Source organism: Microcaecilia unicolor, chromosome 6, assembly GCF_901765095.1.
Source record: "Microcaecilia unicolor chromosome 6, aMicUni1.1, whole genome shotgun sequence".
Classification (NCBI taxonomy): domain Eukaryota; kingdom Metazoa; phylum Chordata; class Amphibia; order Gymnophiona; family Siphonopidae; genus Microcaecilia; species Microcaecilia unicolor.
The window spans coordinates 174,092,926-174,108,396 of NC_044036.1; the positions used below are offsets into that span (position 1 = coordinate 174,092,926).

General features: G+C 42.9%; 1 protein-coding gene across 2 annotated transcripts in view; it reads right to left on the reverse strand.

The window, feature by feature from the left end:
- PRKCD (protein kinase C delta) overlaps nt 1-15,471 on the reverse strand; it is a 232,912-nt gene that overhangs the window by 8,570 nt on the left and 208,871 nt on the right. For both annotated transcript variants that reach the window (XM_030205956.1, XM_030205955.1), the window contains exons 13-18: nt 11,891-12,064; nt 10,390-10,481; nt 5,918-5,980; nt 3,625-3,763; nt 1,893-2,081; nt 919-1,047 (exon numbers count right to left, since the gene is read on the reverse strand). In XM_030205956.1, coding sequence (XP_030061816.1) covers nt 919-1,047; nt 1,893-2,081; nt 3,625-3,763; nt 5,918-5,980; nt 10,390-10,481; nt 11,891-12,064 — 786 coding nt within the window. The remainder of the gene's footprint in view (nt 1-918; nt 1,048-1,892; nt 2,082-3,624; nt 3,764-5,917; nt 5,981-10,389; nt 10,482-11,890; nt 12,065-15,471) is intronic.

Sequence of the window (15,471 nt, forward strand, 5' to 3'; positions counted from 1 at the left end):
TGAGACTTTATTTTAAAAATATTCATCCGGATTTTAAGGAAGCAAGGTCTCTATATTTCCAGATATTGCACGATGGACACAACAGAGGCGAAAAAAATTTCTGGACATGAAACAGGAATCTCTTACAATTGGGGCGATATTCCAGTTACGATTTCCGTGTAAATGCATGTTGATATTTAAGGAGAAAAAAAATATATTTTTTGAACCTGAACAATTGCGGTCTTTCCTTAATATGAAGAGGAACCAGGCCTTTACCCAAATATCAAGTCCCGAAAATATTTAAAGAACCGCTGCTAGTATACTTTAAATTTACTTATTTCTTATGCTAACTTCCTTTGGCTTTATACCGTCTTGAATCCACCATTTTATATTAGTGGACTATAATTCCATTTCTTAAGAAAATTTCTTTGTAATAATATTCTTTATATGTTCTTTGAAGCCTGAAATGGATGTATCTATTCAAAGAGTTGTATCTTTGTTTAATTTGAAATTAATAAAGAAATTTAAATTACTGTTTTGGGATCTTGTCAAGTACTCGGACCTGGACTGGCCATTGTTGGGAACAACATACTGGGCTTGATGGGCCTTCGGTCTGTCCCAGTATGGCAATGGTTATGTTCTTATCTCAGAAGATCCAGAAGTGGCTGCAAGTGGGCTTCCTTCTTCCTTGGATTTTACAGTTCATGCTATGATGCTCCAAATCTATCAAGATGTGGTTATACCCATCAGACATTCTTGATCCTTATCACTATTGCTTTGAATTAAGTGAAATCCATTGAATGGAAAATACATTTGACTCAGTGAAAGTAAACAAGTCAAGTATTACATGCAGGAGAGCAAATTCAACTATTAAACAATGGAAATGTTTGCAAGGCAGAGCAGAATGGGTAGTTCTACCTTACTCCGAGGGATACATACCACTTTTGGCTTGAAAGGTGGATCCACCTCCTTCTTCTCAAGTGCTGTCCAGTTCATAGTTTTGAAGAACGGATGTAATCTGATGTTTCCAGTAACCCCAAGCCTCTTGGTTGGATCCCTCTCAAAGAGCTGGGAAGGAACCCAACAGCAGTTAACCCAACTGTAGTTAAAAGAAGTACCAGATGCTAGGGAAATAAGCAGTATTTAAATATAATCTCAATTAAACCCAAGGGGCCGAGCAAAGAACTGGTTACCTCTGTCTGAATGACCATGAAGGGCTGCCAAGGGGGGGGGGGGGGGGGGGGGAATTCCCCGGGTCTGGCCTCCAAGGAGGAGCTCGGCCCAGGCAAGTGTCTTCCTGCCTGCTTCTGGGACGGGTCTCTCTCCTGCTGTGCATGCCACCCAGGACCTGGATGATTGTATTAACGCGATATCGCATTAATGCAATTATCCGGGTCCTGGGCGGAATGCACAGCAGGAGCAGGAGAAGACAGCAGCAGTTGGTAAGGGGGCGGGCAGCGCAAGTTGGTGCAGCTGCGGTCAGAGTGTGTATGTGTGGGAGGGGGGCACAGTGTTTTCTGCCCCGGGCTCTGTTGGGTCTCTCGGCAGCCCTGTGACCATGGAATAATACAGGAGAACAAATCTTACATTTTACAGATGTTGACAAGGTTTGACTTATAAAGAACGCAAAAATATACCTTAATGCTCTAAAGACAGTAGTAATGCAGACTGAGTACATTATCAACGCCAAGAAAACATAGAACATAATTAAGTCAGTATAAGCTTTATTCCCTGAAGTGGCAGAATCTTAGCCAAGATGCAAGGTCACAGAGCGTCTAAATCATCCTTTATATTTTATATAGGGAGGTTGGGGTTGGGGTATTACTACAATTTACATGGCTAACAATCTGCTAATGGACAGCAAGAGATCTTTCAAGAATCTGTTACAAGGTTGCACTCAATGGAACATTTACCTTCTCCAATATGTCCTTTGATTCTTTGGTGATCCAGCGTGGGAAGTGAGGTGTATCGACCCGGATGGATTCAAACAGTTCATCCTCGTCATCACCATGGAAGGGAGACTGTCCAATGAGCATCTCATACAATAAGACACCAAAGGACCACCAGTCCACAGAAAATGTGTATTTCTGGCCCTGCAGAATCTAGAGGAGAACATCATCATTTCAGCGGTGGCCTCACAAAACTTCCACAGAAGTCTCGGCAGCCATTTTAAAAAAAGTGACGACAGTGAAAGGATCACAGCAGCGGGCAGAAAACAGTGGGGAGAATTCACTAGACCACCAGGATGGCTTGAGATATCAGACAGGAGGGCACCCTGTGGCTTGGGGGAGGGGAGGCAAAGCTTGGATCACCATGCATTTCTGCAGGGACTCCCACAAGACCTGGGTCCATCCCCACGGGATCCCCACAGACCTGGGTCCAACCTGAAGAGGATCCCCATGGGATTCTACAGTACCCACGGGAATCCCACCATCCCTGCTCCTGTGCAGCTCTCTAGTTTGGACACTACACACTGGCAGGCTCTGTGTCGAGTCTTAATGGTGAACTCACAATAACATCTATTTTCATATGAACCAATAATAAATACACGTTGTATGTTTATAATTCTCGATTATTAGATTTGCCAAGTAACAGACTGATTCGCATTCAATTACTTTGCAAACTACAAGCAGTAATTTCAAGAACCCATCCTTCCATCTTACGCTGTGTGGCATTCTGTCCTGCAATTCTTTCTTGCTTTGCAGACGTCCACTGTAAGCTCTTTGAAAAATGATCAATGTGGCCATAGCCTCTGCTTAGCAAAAATGGGAAGGGGGGGTTACCAAAAGCTATTTGCAGGAGTAACTCTCAGTGGAGCAGGGTTGAAATGTCCCCTTAAGCTTGCCCATATCTTTTCTTATGTAGCATGTGTAAAACTGCCATTGGTTGGATATTCCCAGGAATTTGGCTATTGATTTGGCTGTGAAATCTTGCAGAATTCATGTCAATATGAATGCCCACAGAAAGCATACACACATATCAGTGGTTTTATCATACTAATAACATGAGGATTTTGAGTACTTTGGAGAGTACTCTCTCTTTAAGCAGCACCAGGCAATGAAGTGTTAAAAGCAGGGGCGTATCTGGACTCCGGTGGTAGGGGGGGCCAGAGCCAGAGGGAGGGGGCACATTTTAGCCCCCCCCCCGCCATTGTCAGAGCCCCCACCGCCACCAATGACTCTCTCCACCCCCCTCCCGCCGCTAACCTTTGCTGGCGGGGGCCCCAACCCCCACCAGCCGAGGTCCGCTTCCACCTGCCGCTGCCTTAAAAACTACTTCTTCAGCCGGCGGGGGACCCCAAACCCCCGCCAGCCGCCCCGAGGTGTTTAAAGTTCATCTTCGGCCTCCGTGGCCGTGCTGCTGTTGATAGGAGCTGTTGAATCCACTTCGGAGTCTGACGTCGCAGCACGTACAACGACTGAAGAAGTAGTTTTTAAGGCAGCGGCAGGTGGAAGCGGACCTCGGCTGGCGGGGGTTGGGGCCCCCCGCTAGCAAAGGTAAGCAACGGCAGCGGGGGAGGGTTGATGGCGGTAGGGGGGTCCAGGGCAAAATCTGCAGGGGCCCAGGCCCCTGAGGCCCCACGCAGATACGCCCCTGGTTAAAAGGGAAGTTTTGCCCTCCAGTGGGTGCAAGGATCACACTTACCTCAGGTGCAATGTAGTCTGGAGTACCACAGAACGTGCTGGCCTTGTTGTCCCCAAATACATTCTCTTTACACATCCCAAAGTCTGCTATCTTTATGTGACCTTCTTTGTCCAGCATCACATTATCTAGTTTGAGGTCTCTGTAAAACATGGAAAAATTGTAGCTGTACGTAGAGTATAAAATGAGGTGCAGTCTCTCCCTGTTTCTGTAGGCATGTAGAATGGTGCTAGAGATTAAATGGGGGCGGCGGGGGTTATTTGAAGGAAGCACCTCTGTTACTGGATATCACCAAAAGCAGTGCTATCATCAGGTGAGTTTAGCACATCACCAGCTCATACCAGGCCCAGGCCCTGGTTTCATCTGAATTCCATTTCCTCAGATTATGGAAGAACAGAGCAGTAATATGTCGGGGCTAGAGTAGCTGTGATCCAGTTTGAAGAAGGGATCTGTGTGGTATCATGAAGACTACCACCTCTGGATTATTATTATTTGTATCATTTGTATCCCACATTTTCCTAACCATTTGCAGGCTCAATGTGGCTTACATTATGCCGTAATGGCAATCGCCATTTCCGGGTCGAGAATTACAAACGATGTTACCTTGAGGTGCATACATGGTAAAATGATACAATTTGATATTGCATAGAGGTTCTTGAGTGATAGAGTTAATTATAGAATAAGTTGGATAGTCAGCTACAGAGAGTTCGTTTCTGACATAAGAAATAAAGTGATAGTGCGTGTTGAGTAATTTTCATTAGTAGTCATTTGGTTATCAGTCAGATGTGGGGGTACGGTTTTGTCTAACTCTTGTGGTGCTTCAGGAAGAAAATAAATATCAATTTGCACAGACTACAGTTTTCCACAGGACCTATACAGCTGCCAGAACTTTACCTTACATACAAACTGAAAAACAGAGGTACTGTAGCTTGGTTGCACAGCACACTAACACCTGTTGTGTTCCATACTGCCTGCAGAAAGAGCTCACACAACATGAAGTATAATCACAATCTCACTACTTCTTCAGTTCTTATAGAACATATGTATTTGTTGATTTAATAGAGGTACATTTTTCAAAGCACTTACTTACAAAGTTACATAGGGGCCCTTTTACAGAATGGCGGTAAGCCTAACGCGGGCTTACCGTTCGCTATTCCAGGACTATCACCGGGTCAACGTGGCCCAGGTCGAGTGTGCGCTATTTCCAGGGGAAGAAACACCCCGGAAATGGTTAGCATGGCGGTAACCCACATGCTGCCCAGTTACCACCAGGTTACCAAGGAAGCCATTACCGCCACCTCAGTGGCTGGTGGTAAGGCCTCCTCGCTGCATGGCCACGTGGTAAGAATTTTCTTACAGCATGGCCATTTTATTTTGGGGGCTTTTTACCCACTGCGGTAAGAAGGACCCTGGCATGTGGGCAAAATGGTCCCTGCTGCTACTGCAGGGTCCTTTTTCCTGCAGCTTGGTAAAAGAATCCCATAGTAACCTATGGAACATTTTAAGTCTAAGTGCTTTGAAAATGAGCCCCTTAAATGAACTGCCCAAGATGTGTCACAATAACATAAGCTACTAAATGCAAGTGAATTGAATGAACACAGCCATAAAACCCACATAAAATTATCCATTGAAAAATAGACAATCCAATCATAAGGCACACATGCCAAACAAAAAAAATAGTTCATTCATAAAATAATGCACATCACACACAAACATTATTAAAATTCTGAACAAAAACAAACCATAATATAAAAAACGGTATAAAAGCATTAACATCATAAGACATAAAACATAAGCATCGCCACACTGGGACAGACCAAAGGTCCATCTAGCCCAGCACCCTGTCTCCGACAGTGGCTAATCCAGGTCACAATCACACGACAAGATCCACGGAGCAAAGCATTTTGTACTGCTTGTCCCAGGAATAGTGGATTTTTTCCCCTACATCCATTTAATAACATTCTATAGCCTTTTCCTTCAGGAAGCCGTCCAAACCTTTCTTAAATTCTGCTAAGCTAACTGCCTTAACCACATTCTCCTGCAACGAATTCCAGAGTCGAATTACGCGCTGAGTAAAAAATTTTTCTCTTATTTGTTTTAAACTTATACATCCCAAAGTCTGCTATCTTTAAGTGACCTTTTTTGTCCAGCATCAGCTAACATAAAACAAAAGACAAAACACTTTCCTATTAACTTATAAATCCATAGTAAGTACGGCCATAACTGAATACTGTGGTGATCCGCTGTTACAATGTAATCTAGCTGGGGGATACACATTGCCAGAAATCATACTTACCTGTAAATAATGCCCTTGGAGTGGAGAAATTGTAAACCACATATTATTTCAGCTCCATAAAACCTAACAAAAGACAAAGGAATATCTCTCATCAAACACACAATAATAGTCTGACAAGAAACAATGACGTACAATGATATAACAGGGTATGCCTTCCTTGGGCATAATATCAAACCTAAGGGTGACTCAAGTACCTAGAGACTAGTGCAACAGCCAAATAAACCACTCCCAGTTGTGTTGTAATGAACTCATTTGAATATATTTTATATATTTTGATACACTGGGCAATACTATCTCAACACAAGCCCTACCAACCAATCAATCGAGACTTTGGACAATAAATTTGTAACTAATAAATTATCCTTGAAAGGAAGGCATTTTATTTTACTTATAGATTACTAAAAATATGTAACATTTTCTCAGTGTATCTGCCTTAATCGAATACCAGCACAAATCCTTCAGAAATAGTGCCTAGATTGAGGGTGCTGATATTCATTCAGGCCTCCTTGGGAGCAGGTGTAAATGTTAGAATGTAAAGTAAACATGTATACAAGAATTTTACAAAATAGATGCCTAGATTGTGACTCTATGTTCTGCCCAAACTCCTCCCTTGAGCACGCCTACTATATAAATATACACCTACATGGAGTGGAGGAGTGGCCTAGTGGTCAGGGTGGTGGACTCTGGTCCTGGGGAACTGAGTTCGATTCCCACTTCAGGCACAGGCAGCTCCTTGTGGCTCTGGGCAAGTCACTTAACCCTCCATTGCCCCAGGTACAATAAGTACCTGAATATGTAAGCCGCATTGAGCCTGCCATGAGCGGGGTACAAATGTAACAAAAAAAACCCATATATACTTTTAGGCATAATCCAATCTTAGAAGAGGCATTTACCCCAGATTCCATACATTGCACACTTTTGTTATGCGTGCAAATTTGGACACTCATCCAATCTGTATGTGTAATTTAATTGAAGAATGAACCAATCAACACCAATAATAGGACAATGACAAGCAATTATCAGCACCAATTGACAATTAGAATTTACGTGCACATTTTCAGGCATATTCTATAAAGAGGTGTGCGTACATTCTATTATGCAGATCCAAAAAAGGGGCCATGGCCATGGGAGGAGAATGGGTGGGTTGGGGCGTTCCTAAAATGTATGCGCACTGTTATAGAACTAGGGGGATCCGTGCCTAATTTACGCAAGGGGATTTATATCAGGTTTTCATTGGTGTAAATGGTCGCACCTTAATGTACTTGTGGTTCACGGTGCTAAGCGCTATTCTATAAACTGTGAGTAAGTGTGGCTTACAGAATAACTCTAAGCGCTATTTTTTTCTGTGCTGATTTTTGAGGCACCATTTATAGAATCTAGTATGTTTGTGTGTGGAAATTGGTTTTGTAGTCCTCTGACTACTGAAGGTGTAATGATTTATGATCTGGAATTGCTTCTGTTTATTTGATATCAGTTGATGTTATTTTGTATTTTTTTTTATATCTTAATAAAGGGCTCCTTTAAATTAAAAAAAAAAAGAAATGTTTATAAGCTCACATCCATTGTGGAGGTATTTGCAAGTGTGGGGCTCGCTAAAATGTGTTTTCTACTTTCAAAGCACATGCATTATTTTAGCCTGAAGAAAGCACCCACATAAATAACAGGTGAAATCATCTTCAGGAATGTTTCTGTTCGGGGATTTTCAAAGTGAAAGTAACCATGCACTTTCACTTTCAAACTGGTGAGTTTGCAACAAATGTGGGCAGTTTGAAATCACCCTCTAATGGTTTGGGTGCAATGCTATACATTAGGAGGAGAAGATTCAAATCTAATGTTAAAGTTTCTCTTTCCTTTCCAGCGACTATTTTCCCTGCACTGGATAACTTGAAGGATGTTTCCTTAAAGGATGTTCTGTTGGCTATTGATAAGAGTTGAAAAATCTTTGCAAGATAATCTTTAAAAGTTTGGTACATTTACAGAAGCAGTGGCCAAATTTAATGATCACAAACTGTTAATTTAAAGCAATGGCTTGAAAAAGCTGAGAAGCAGATAGGCAGTCAGGCTATCTTTAACTGTTGAAGAAATTACTATCTATGCATCTTCAATTGGAATACAATGAGGGCCCCAGAACCTAAGACTTTTAAATTTTCCTGTGACACTTTTTCCAACGCCATTAGAGCTCTTCAAATTATACATGAAGGGCATATTTACAGCTTGCTTATGATGAGTCAATGGTTGCTAAGCTTTATTACCTGCCTACAGGATCTAGAAAGGTCAATGATTAGGAAGTGGGCTTGTGATGTTATAAATTTACCAGATAGTCTGGACATACTCAGGTTTCTAGAATCTTCACAAGAATCTATTCTTAAGACAGAGACCTTGTTGGTATCTTTTCAGAAGGAAGAGTATCTATTTTGAAAGCTTAATTTTCCTAAGAAAAACATTCTGCTTTTTGATATGAAATCCCCACATGTACCCAGAACTATCTTATATTGTTTTCTTGTTATTTCACTATTATGCTTATCATTATCATGTAACCAAAAATCCTTCTGTAATACCAATAGTCTCTTCTCATTTCCACTATTCATGATGTATTGTAAGCCACATTGAGCCTGCAAAGAGGTGGGGAAATGTGGGATACAAATGCAACAAATAAATAAATAAATGTTATGATTTTTCCTGCCATTTGCCAGATCAACCCAGTTGTGTCAAAGGGCTTTCCTGCAGCTAAGACCTCGTGTCTTGGCTCTAGAAGCCTCTTTTTTTCTTGAAATTCCCATGTCAATGCCAGGTTACATCCATTCACTTGGAGAATTTCTTGTTTGAAACAGGGAAGATTTGAAATTTGAGGTTTATTGGTTAGTTGGTGAAGGCTGTAATGCAGGTTGACAAGAGTTATCTTTATTTGTTTCTCAGGCCTGCTATTAATAAAGGGTTCAGTATATTAGGTTCGATGTGTGTAGTGTCTGGTTCTCCGTGAAGTGAACTTGGATGCTAAATACTATTTTAGGTTATTTACTGATTCTTTTTCCTACTGGCATATTTCTGTTTATGTTTTGGACTGTAACATAACAAAAAGTTTTCAATTTAAATAAATAAAGAGAAGATTCAAAATGATTTATGTGGATAAAAAATGTTTCACCTGTGTCAAATCAGCTGTCTTATAATCACCCACTCTCAGAATTTTAGTCATTATAGTTGCTTAGAGAACTGCCCGAGGGTATACAGCAGGGGTGTAGCTACGGGGGACCACAGGGGCCTGGGCCCCCACAAATATCACCTGGGCCCCTGGTTTGGTTGGTGTGCACAGGAGGAGCAAGAAGAAAGAAGAGCAGGGGGCAGGCAGTGAATGCGGCTGCGCAGGAGACCGGCGCTGAAGAAGGCTTCAGCTGGCGGGGGTTGGGGACCCCCGCCAGCAAAGGTGTTTGTGAGGGGAAGCGGCAAGGAGGCGAGGCGGTGTGGGGGGGGGGCACTCAAAATGTGTCCCCCAAACTCGGGCTCTGGCCCCCTCCCACTGTGAGGTCTGGCTACGCCCCTGGTATACAGACAAACATTCACAGCATGTACTTTACACGGTATCGGGACAATTCTATAGGTGGGTGCCACAATGCTGCACGGAGTGCACTTATTCTATAATGGCATGTGGGTACCCAGATTGTGTTCTAGAATACTAGCATAACTCAGTACTGGCATGCCTTACATTTTAGGTACCTGCAGTTATATCAGCCATAGAGCTGGTACAACTGTGGACACCTAAATATGGCAAGAGTGTGCATAACATGCAGTATTCTGTAAGTTACGTACATCACTGGGAGCCCCACCCACACCTTCCCAAGCTCCACCGCAGTATGCCTCCTTAAAATACATACTAAAGTATTTCCGTGCATCCTTAAGGAATAGCGCTTAAGGTGCTAACAGGCATTAAATGCTACTTTTTGGTGCATATACACTCACAATGGGTAAGTAACCGCAGACACCTAGTTATAGAATTGGTCTTTACATGTAGGTGCTTTTTTTGGGGAGGGGTGGAGAGTCTAGTTTGAGTGGAGCTGGGGCAGAGTTCCAAGATTATGTTTACTGTTTTACTGCTAAACATACGTTTATGTATTTTTCTGAATGTACTGTTGTAATACCGTTCAGATCACTTTTGGCCAGATGTGCAATAATCTCTGAATTTGTGGAAATAAATGGTTTTCTCTGCTGCTTCTCCCTCTGGAGTGGGAGGTTTTAACAGTCAGTTTGGTCTCTGTAAGACAGCTTTCACCGAAGTGCAAGACCCACCCCTTTCACACAGAAAGGATGAGGAGCACTGAGCCCATCTCGGCTTTTTTACACCAGCCCCCAACTTGCCACAATAAAGGCTAGTCAAGTATTGGGCATGATTAGCAGTTGCAAGAATTGAAACCCAGTTCTCCAGCATGAAAATGACATACTTGGTCAAAATCGGAGCATCTCACATTTTTTGAACTTACGTTGACCTGTAGAGATCAAAGCGGCCTTTGTCCTGTATGTGGAACATCAGATCTCCCCCGTTCAGAAACTCCATAACAAAGAACAAATGCTCCTATTCACAAGAGAAAGCAGAACTGTGTTGCTCAGATACCGTAGCTAGGAAGACAGTCCACAGTTCCAAACTGGTGCAGATGGGAGATTATGAGAAATGTCTCACCCGGGCCCACCACCAGCAAGTGGGGGACCCAGAGCAACCAGCTCTACCCATTGGTCCAAACAGGCTCAGGAAGGGATGAGTTTGTCTCTCTCATCCTTAGAAGAGGCTTGTATTACAATATCCTAGACAACATGTAACCATCTCTCTGACCTCAAGTGCAACTTTCTTTTAAGTAGTCACCTTACTTTCTAACTCCTCTTACACTCTTACTTATCTATGGGGTATGCTTACTAAGGTGCATTAGCATTTTTAACGCACCTTTAAAGTTAAGGTGCATTAAACGCTAACGCGCCTATACATTTCTATGGGCTTGTGTTTAATGCACGTTAACCATTAACGCGCCTTAACCACGCTAACGCACCTTTAGTGCACCTTAGTAAACATAGGCGTATATTTTCCATCTTTGCTTATACCCTTCGCCGTCTATTAAATGTTCTACTGCATATTGTGTTGAAATTTATTAGGATTTAATTACCGCTTTTTTGAAGGAATTCACTCAAGGCGGTATACATTGTTAAGTAGTATACTATACTTTGTATTGTTATTTGAATATTTTTACTGCTGTAATTGTCTATTGCTTATGTTTGATTTATTCTTACCGTACACTGCCTTGAGTGAATTCTTTCAAAAAAGTGTTAAATAGATCCTAATTACAAAAAAAATAAGCATGGCTCAACTGATGACTGGTCTCCTCTTTCACACAATGGACAACATGTTCCCACTTGACAAGAGTAAAGATTCTTTTCAAAAGCGGGAGGTGGGGTGTTACAGAAAGACTCTGAATGGGTTTACACAGCACAACGGTGAGCGGTTCTGTTCTCGAGGACCACAGACAGGTGTGTGTTTTCAGAATAACCGGAGTGAATACTCAGCAGCTATTTTTTTGCAGGCATTTGGTCTAAGGATGAAGTTTATTTTCCTAGCTCGGTTAACTTAAAACTCCTTCCTTTTGTGGTTCGCAAAGAGCAGAGTGGAGAAACTCTGGTACAGGAAAAGAACACTCTTCAGTTTTAGCTCAATAATCAAATCTGCCTCAAGTCAGTGATATTAGTCTGATTCCCGGGGGGGGGGGGGGGGGGGGGGGGGGGGGGGGGGGGAGACACACACAGAAGAAAACTCCCCATCATAAATGGCATTAATTATATCCTGATTGGTACTGGCAGTGAGTCCCGAGATCTCCACTTGAACAATTGATTGCTCCAATAAGAGTTGAACACTCAAAACACACCGTGCTGTGGCACCAGAAGTGCAATTTTTTCCCATCATTTAGATTTCTTTATAGTAATAAAAGGGAAGATGGGTACCTTGGTCTGAAAAGTGCAGTAGACATGTGTAAGAAATGGATTCTCCCATGCAAGAGCAAGGACGCGCTTCTCCACCATGGTACATTCCACATCGTCATCAATCAACACCACATCCTTTTTCAGAGCTTTCACAGCAAAATATTCATTCTTCCCTTTCAGTTCCGCAAGTAGTACCTGTGGGGATAAAAGCAGTCACAGGTCAGGTGGGAAGCTAGTTCTACGAGACAGCGTCTAATAATGAAAACGTTCATGTTCAAAGGTTTGTCCAGGTGACTTTGGGGGTTAGCCCAACAAACCCTGAGCTTTGAAATCCACCAGTCCCCAACCTGATGGGTACATTTTGTCTAGCCAAATTGTAGTCTGGGTATTGTTTAACTCTGGCTAATAAGCACCGATATTGAGCACAGGCCTACTCAAAATAGACAGTACTAGCTGTCCTAAATTTAACCAACTTTGCCTGGTGAACTTTAGTCTGGATACTTCACTTGACTGTATTTGGGCTGAATATCCAAAGTTGTCCAATTGACTTTATTCAGTGACCACTGGCGGAAAATCAGAATCAGAGAAGGTAATTCTATAACAAGGTGTCTTCATTTAAGCACCCAAATAGGAGCATTTATTCTGTAACAGCATCTGGGCACCTCCATTCCATTATAGAATACCAGCGAAACCTGCGCTGGTACTCCTAAATATAGGTGCGACTATTTACCACGGATCAATGGCAGATGTAAATGAGTGTGCCGAAGTGCGGCAAGCGTCACAAGTAACTTGTAGAATTCTGTCAGCTATGTACATAAGTTGGACACCCCCCCTTGCCTTTCCCAAGCTCTGCCCACATGTACACCCCCTTGCAGTTTACACACGCCTTTACACAAATCACACATAACTGCACGCAACCCGCTATTTATTTATTTAAAAATCTTCTATTTCAACGTTCTGTACCTGAATCTCAAAAGTTATATTTACTGGACCTGGATGATGACCTCGAACTGCCTAGTGAGGAGCAGGTATTATTTGTAAGAAAATCCTGTTTGATGGCGAAATGTTGCATCTTGTTGCTGTGGACTCATTCTGAACCTCCATCTCTGTCACTTTGGAGGAATCAAATGCATTATCTGCTCCGCATGGAACGCTTATCAGTTCTGGGCGCCAACCACAAGAAGGTTGATTTCTTTATTAAAGTGTGGACTCCATTTCTGGACTTATTGACAGGAAAGTGGTTCCCAGCTCCAAATACTAACATTGAAACGCACTTAAAAGTCCACTAAGCAGTCTAAGATGCTTGTGTTTTTTATTGTGTTATACTGCTTAGTAGTTTCTTTCTTGGCCTCACTGTTACTCGCTGGAAGGGGAGGGAGGGGAAGGAGTTATTCTTAATCCTTGTTAATTTTCTTTGGTGATCACTTGCATTCGTACTTTGTTTAAAACCTAATAAAGATGATTTCATAAAAGCCTCTATTCTGCTTAATCTATAGCTCTTATTAGATCACGTAAGTATATGCATAATTTAAAAACAGACAGAATTGCGTTTTAAGGAAATTATTTTAATTTTTGACCTGGCAGTGTCCTTCTCTTCCTTTCTACTTCCAGCTCGGTCAGACCCAGGGCTGAAATTTGGCACCATCAGTCTTATCTGCAAATACGTGGGGATTTTTTTTTCTGGCTCTTTTAATATCCCCTCCCAACTTAGTTTACATCTGTCATTGCAGTGGCAGCTCTCAGCCTGAGCCCCTGCACCAGGGCTCCTTTTGGTCCTGCAATAATGAGATCTAATTCCAGCCACTAGGTGTCATCATTGTGCAACACTAGGCGACATTCTTCCCCCAAGCAGCTGTAAACATGGCTTCCACAGAATCTGCTGTTGCTCAGGGAGCTATTACAGTGCCACAGCGCTGGCCGAAGCAGGCCCGTGCCAAGGGTCTATGCCGCCCCCCCCCCCCCCCCCCCCCGCAGATGAACTGTTGGCCCCCCCCCCCCGCAGAAGAACAGTTGGCACGCGTGCGCCCCTCTCCCCCCCCCCCCGTGAAGATGATCGCTGCGCGCCCTGGGGGCCTTTAAATCTTTTACTTGCAGTCGCAGCAGCGTCTGTGAAAGCGGAGCGCTGCCGACGTCTCCCTTCCCTTCGCGCTCTTGGTTCCCTCAGTGTCCGCCTTCTTCTGACGTCAGAAGAAGGTGGGACACTGAGGGAACCAACGAGTGCAAGGGAAGGGAGACGTCAGCAGCGCTCCGTTTTCACAGACGCTGCTGCGACGGCAAGTAAAAGATTTAAAGGCCTCGGCGGCGCGGGTAAGCACTGCGGCGGCGCCCTCCAGAGCTGCTTACCCCGCTTACCGCATCGGCACGGCCCTGGGCCGAACAGCAGAAAGGTATAAAATAAAGGCATTTCACAATGTCCCCTTGCTGTAGAATAGCAATTAATGCAAAAAGGATAAAATCCAAGTCAGCATCCATGACTCTTGAATGCCGGTGAAATTCTTTAAAATTTGCATAATTATAAATGGTGAGACTACAAATAGACGTGGGCTTGATTCAGGAAACTCACCTGAAAACAAAATATGAAAAACTATGCAAACATAGGCAATACCCGATTATCTACTTTGCGTCCAGCAGGGATAACACGAAAAGCAAAGGGGTGCTAGTGATGTTTCGAGGGAATAAAACTTGGGGGATAAAAAAAGTGATAAAAGATAAACAAGGGCGATATTTACTGATAATTTTTGAATTAGCAGGCCAGACTTATACACTAGTAAACATATATGGGCCCAATACGCAACATTCGGAATTTTTTGCAGAGCTTGACCTCATGTTGTGTGGGAATATAGAAGGAGCCTTATTAATGGGAGGTGATTTTAATCTAACACTGAACCCGAATTTAGATAACTCAGCGACCACTACACACTATGCTAAGCAGGATAGACGAAATTTTCAGGATTTCCTTACACGCTGGCAATTAATAGACTATTGGCGTAAAGATAATCCTACTGCACGTACATACACCTTCTATTCAACAGTACACCATACGTCCTCTAGGATAGATATGTGGTTAGGGGATGCCTCCCTACTAGGGCGAGCTGAAACTCCACAGATCATTCCACATACCTGGTCAGACCACTCGCCGGTCATTCTACACATTAGGGGAGTAGGACCCAGAAAATCGAGACCTCCCTGGCGAATGGATGATGCACTACTATCGGACGCAAATAATGTAACACAAATAGAACAATCTCTTAAAGAATATATATCTATTAATGATAATGGAGAAGTTTCCCCAATCACCCTATGGGAAAGCCTTAAGGCTGTGACTAGGGGCTACCTTATAGCATTAAAATCACGGGTATGGAAAGCTCGCTGTACACAGGAGAATAATATTCGCCAGCAATTGGCAGAGGTTGAGGCACTATTGCAAAAGGGAGAACCCACAGATCTCACAGCCCTTAAGATGCAAGCACATGACCTGCGTTCGCAGTTGCATGATTTGGAATTAGCGGATATAAATGAGCAATTACAGCGAGTGCACCAGATACACTTTGAATTTGGTAACAAGCCAAGCAAATTGCTAGCCCATAAATTAAAACAACAGA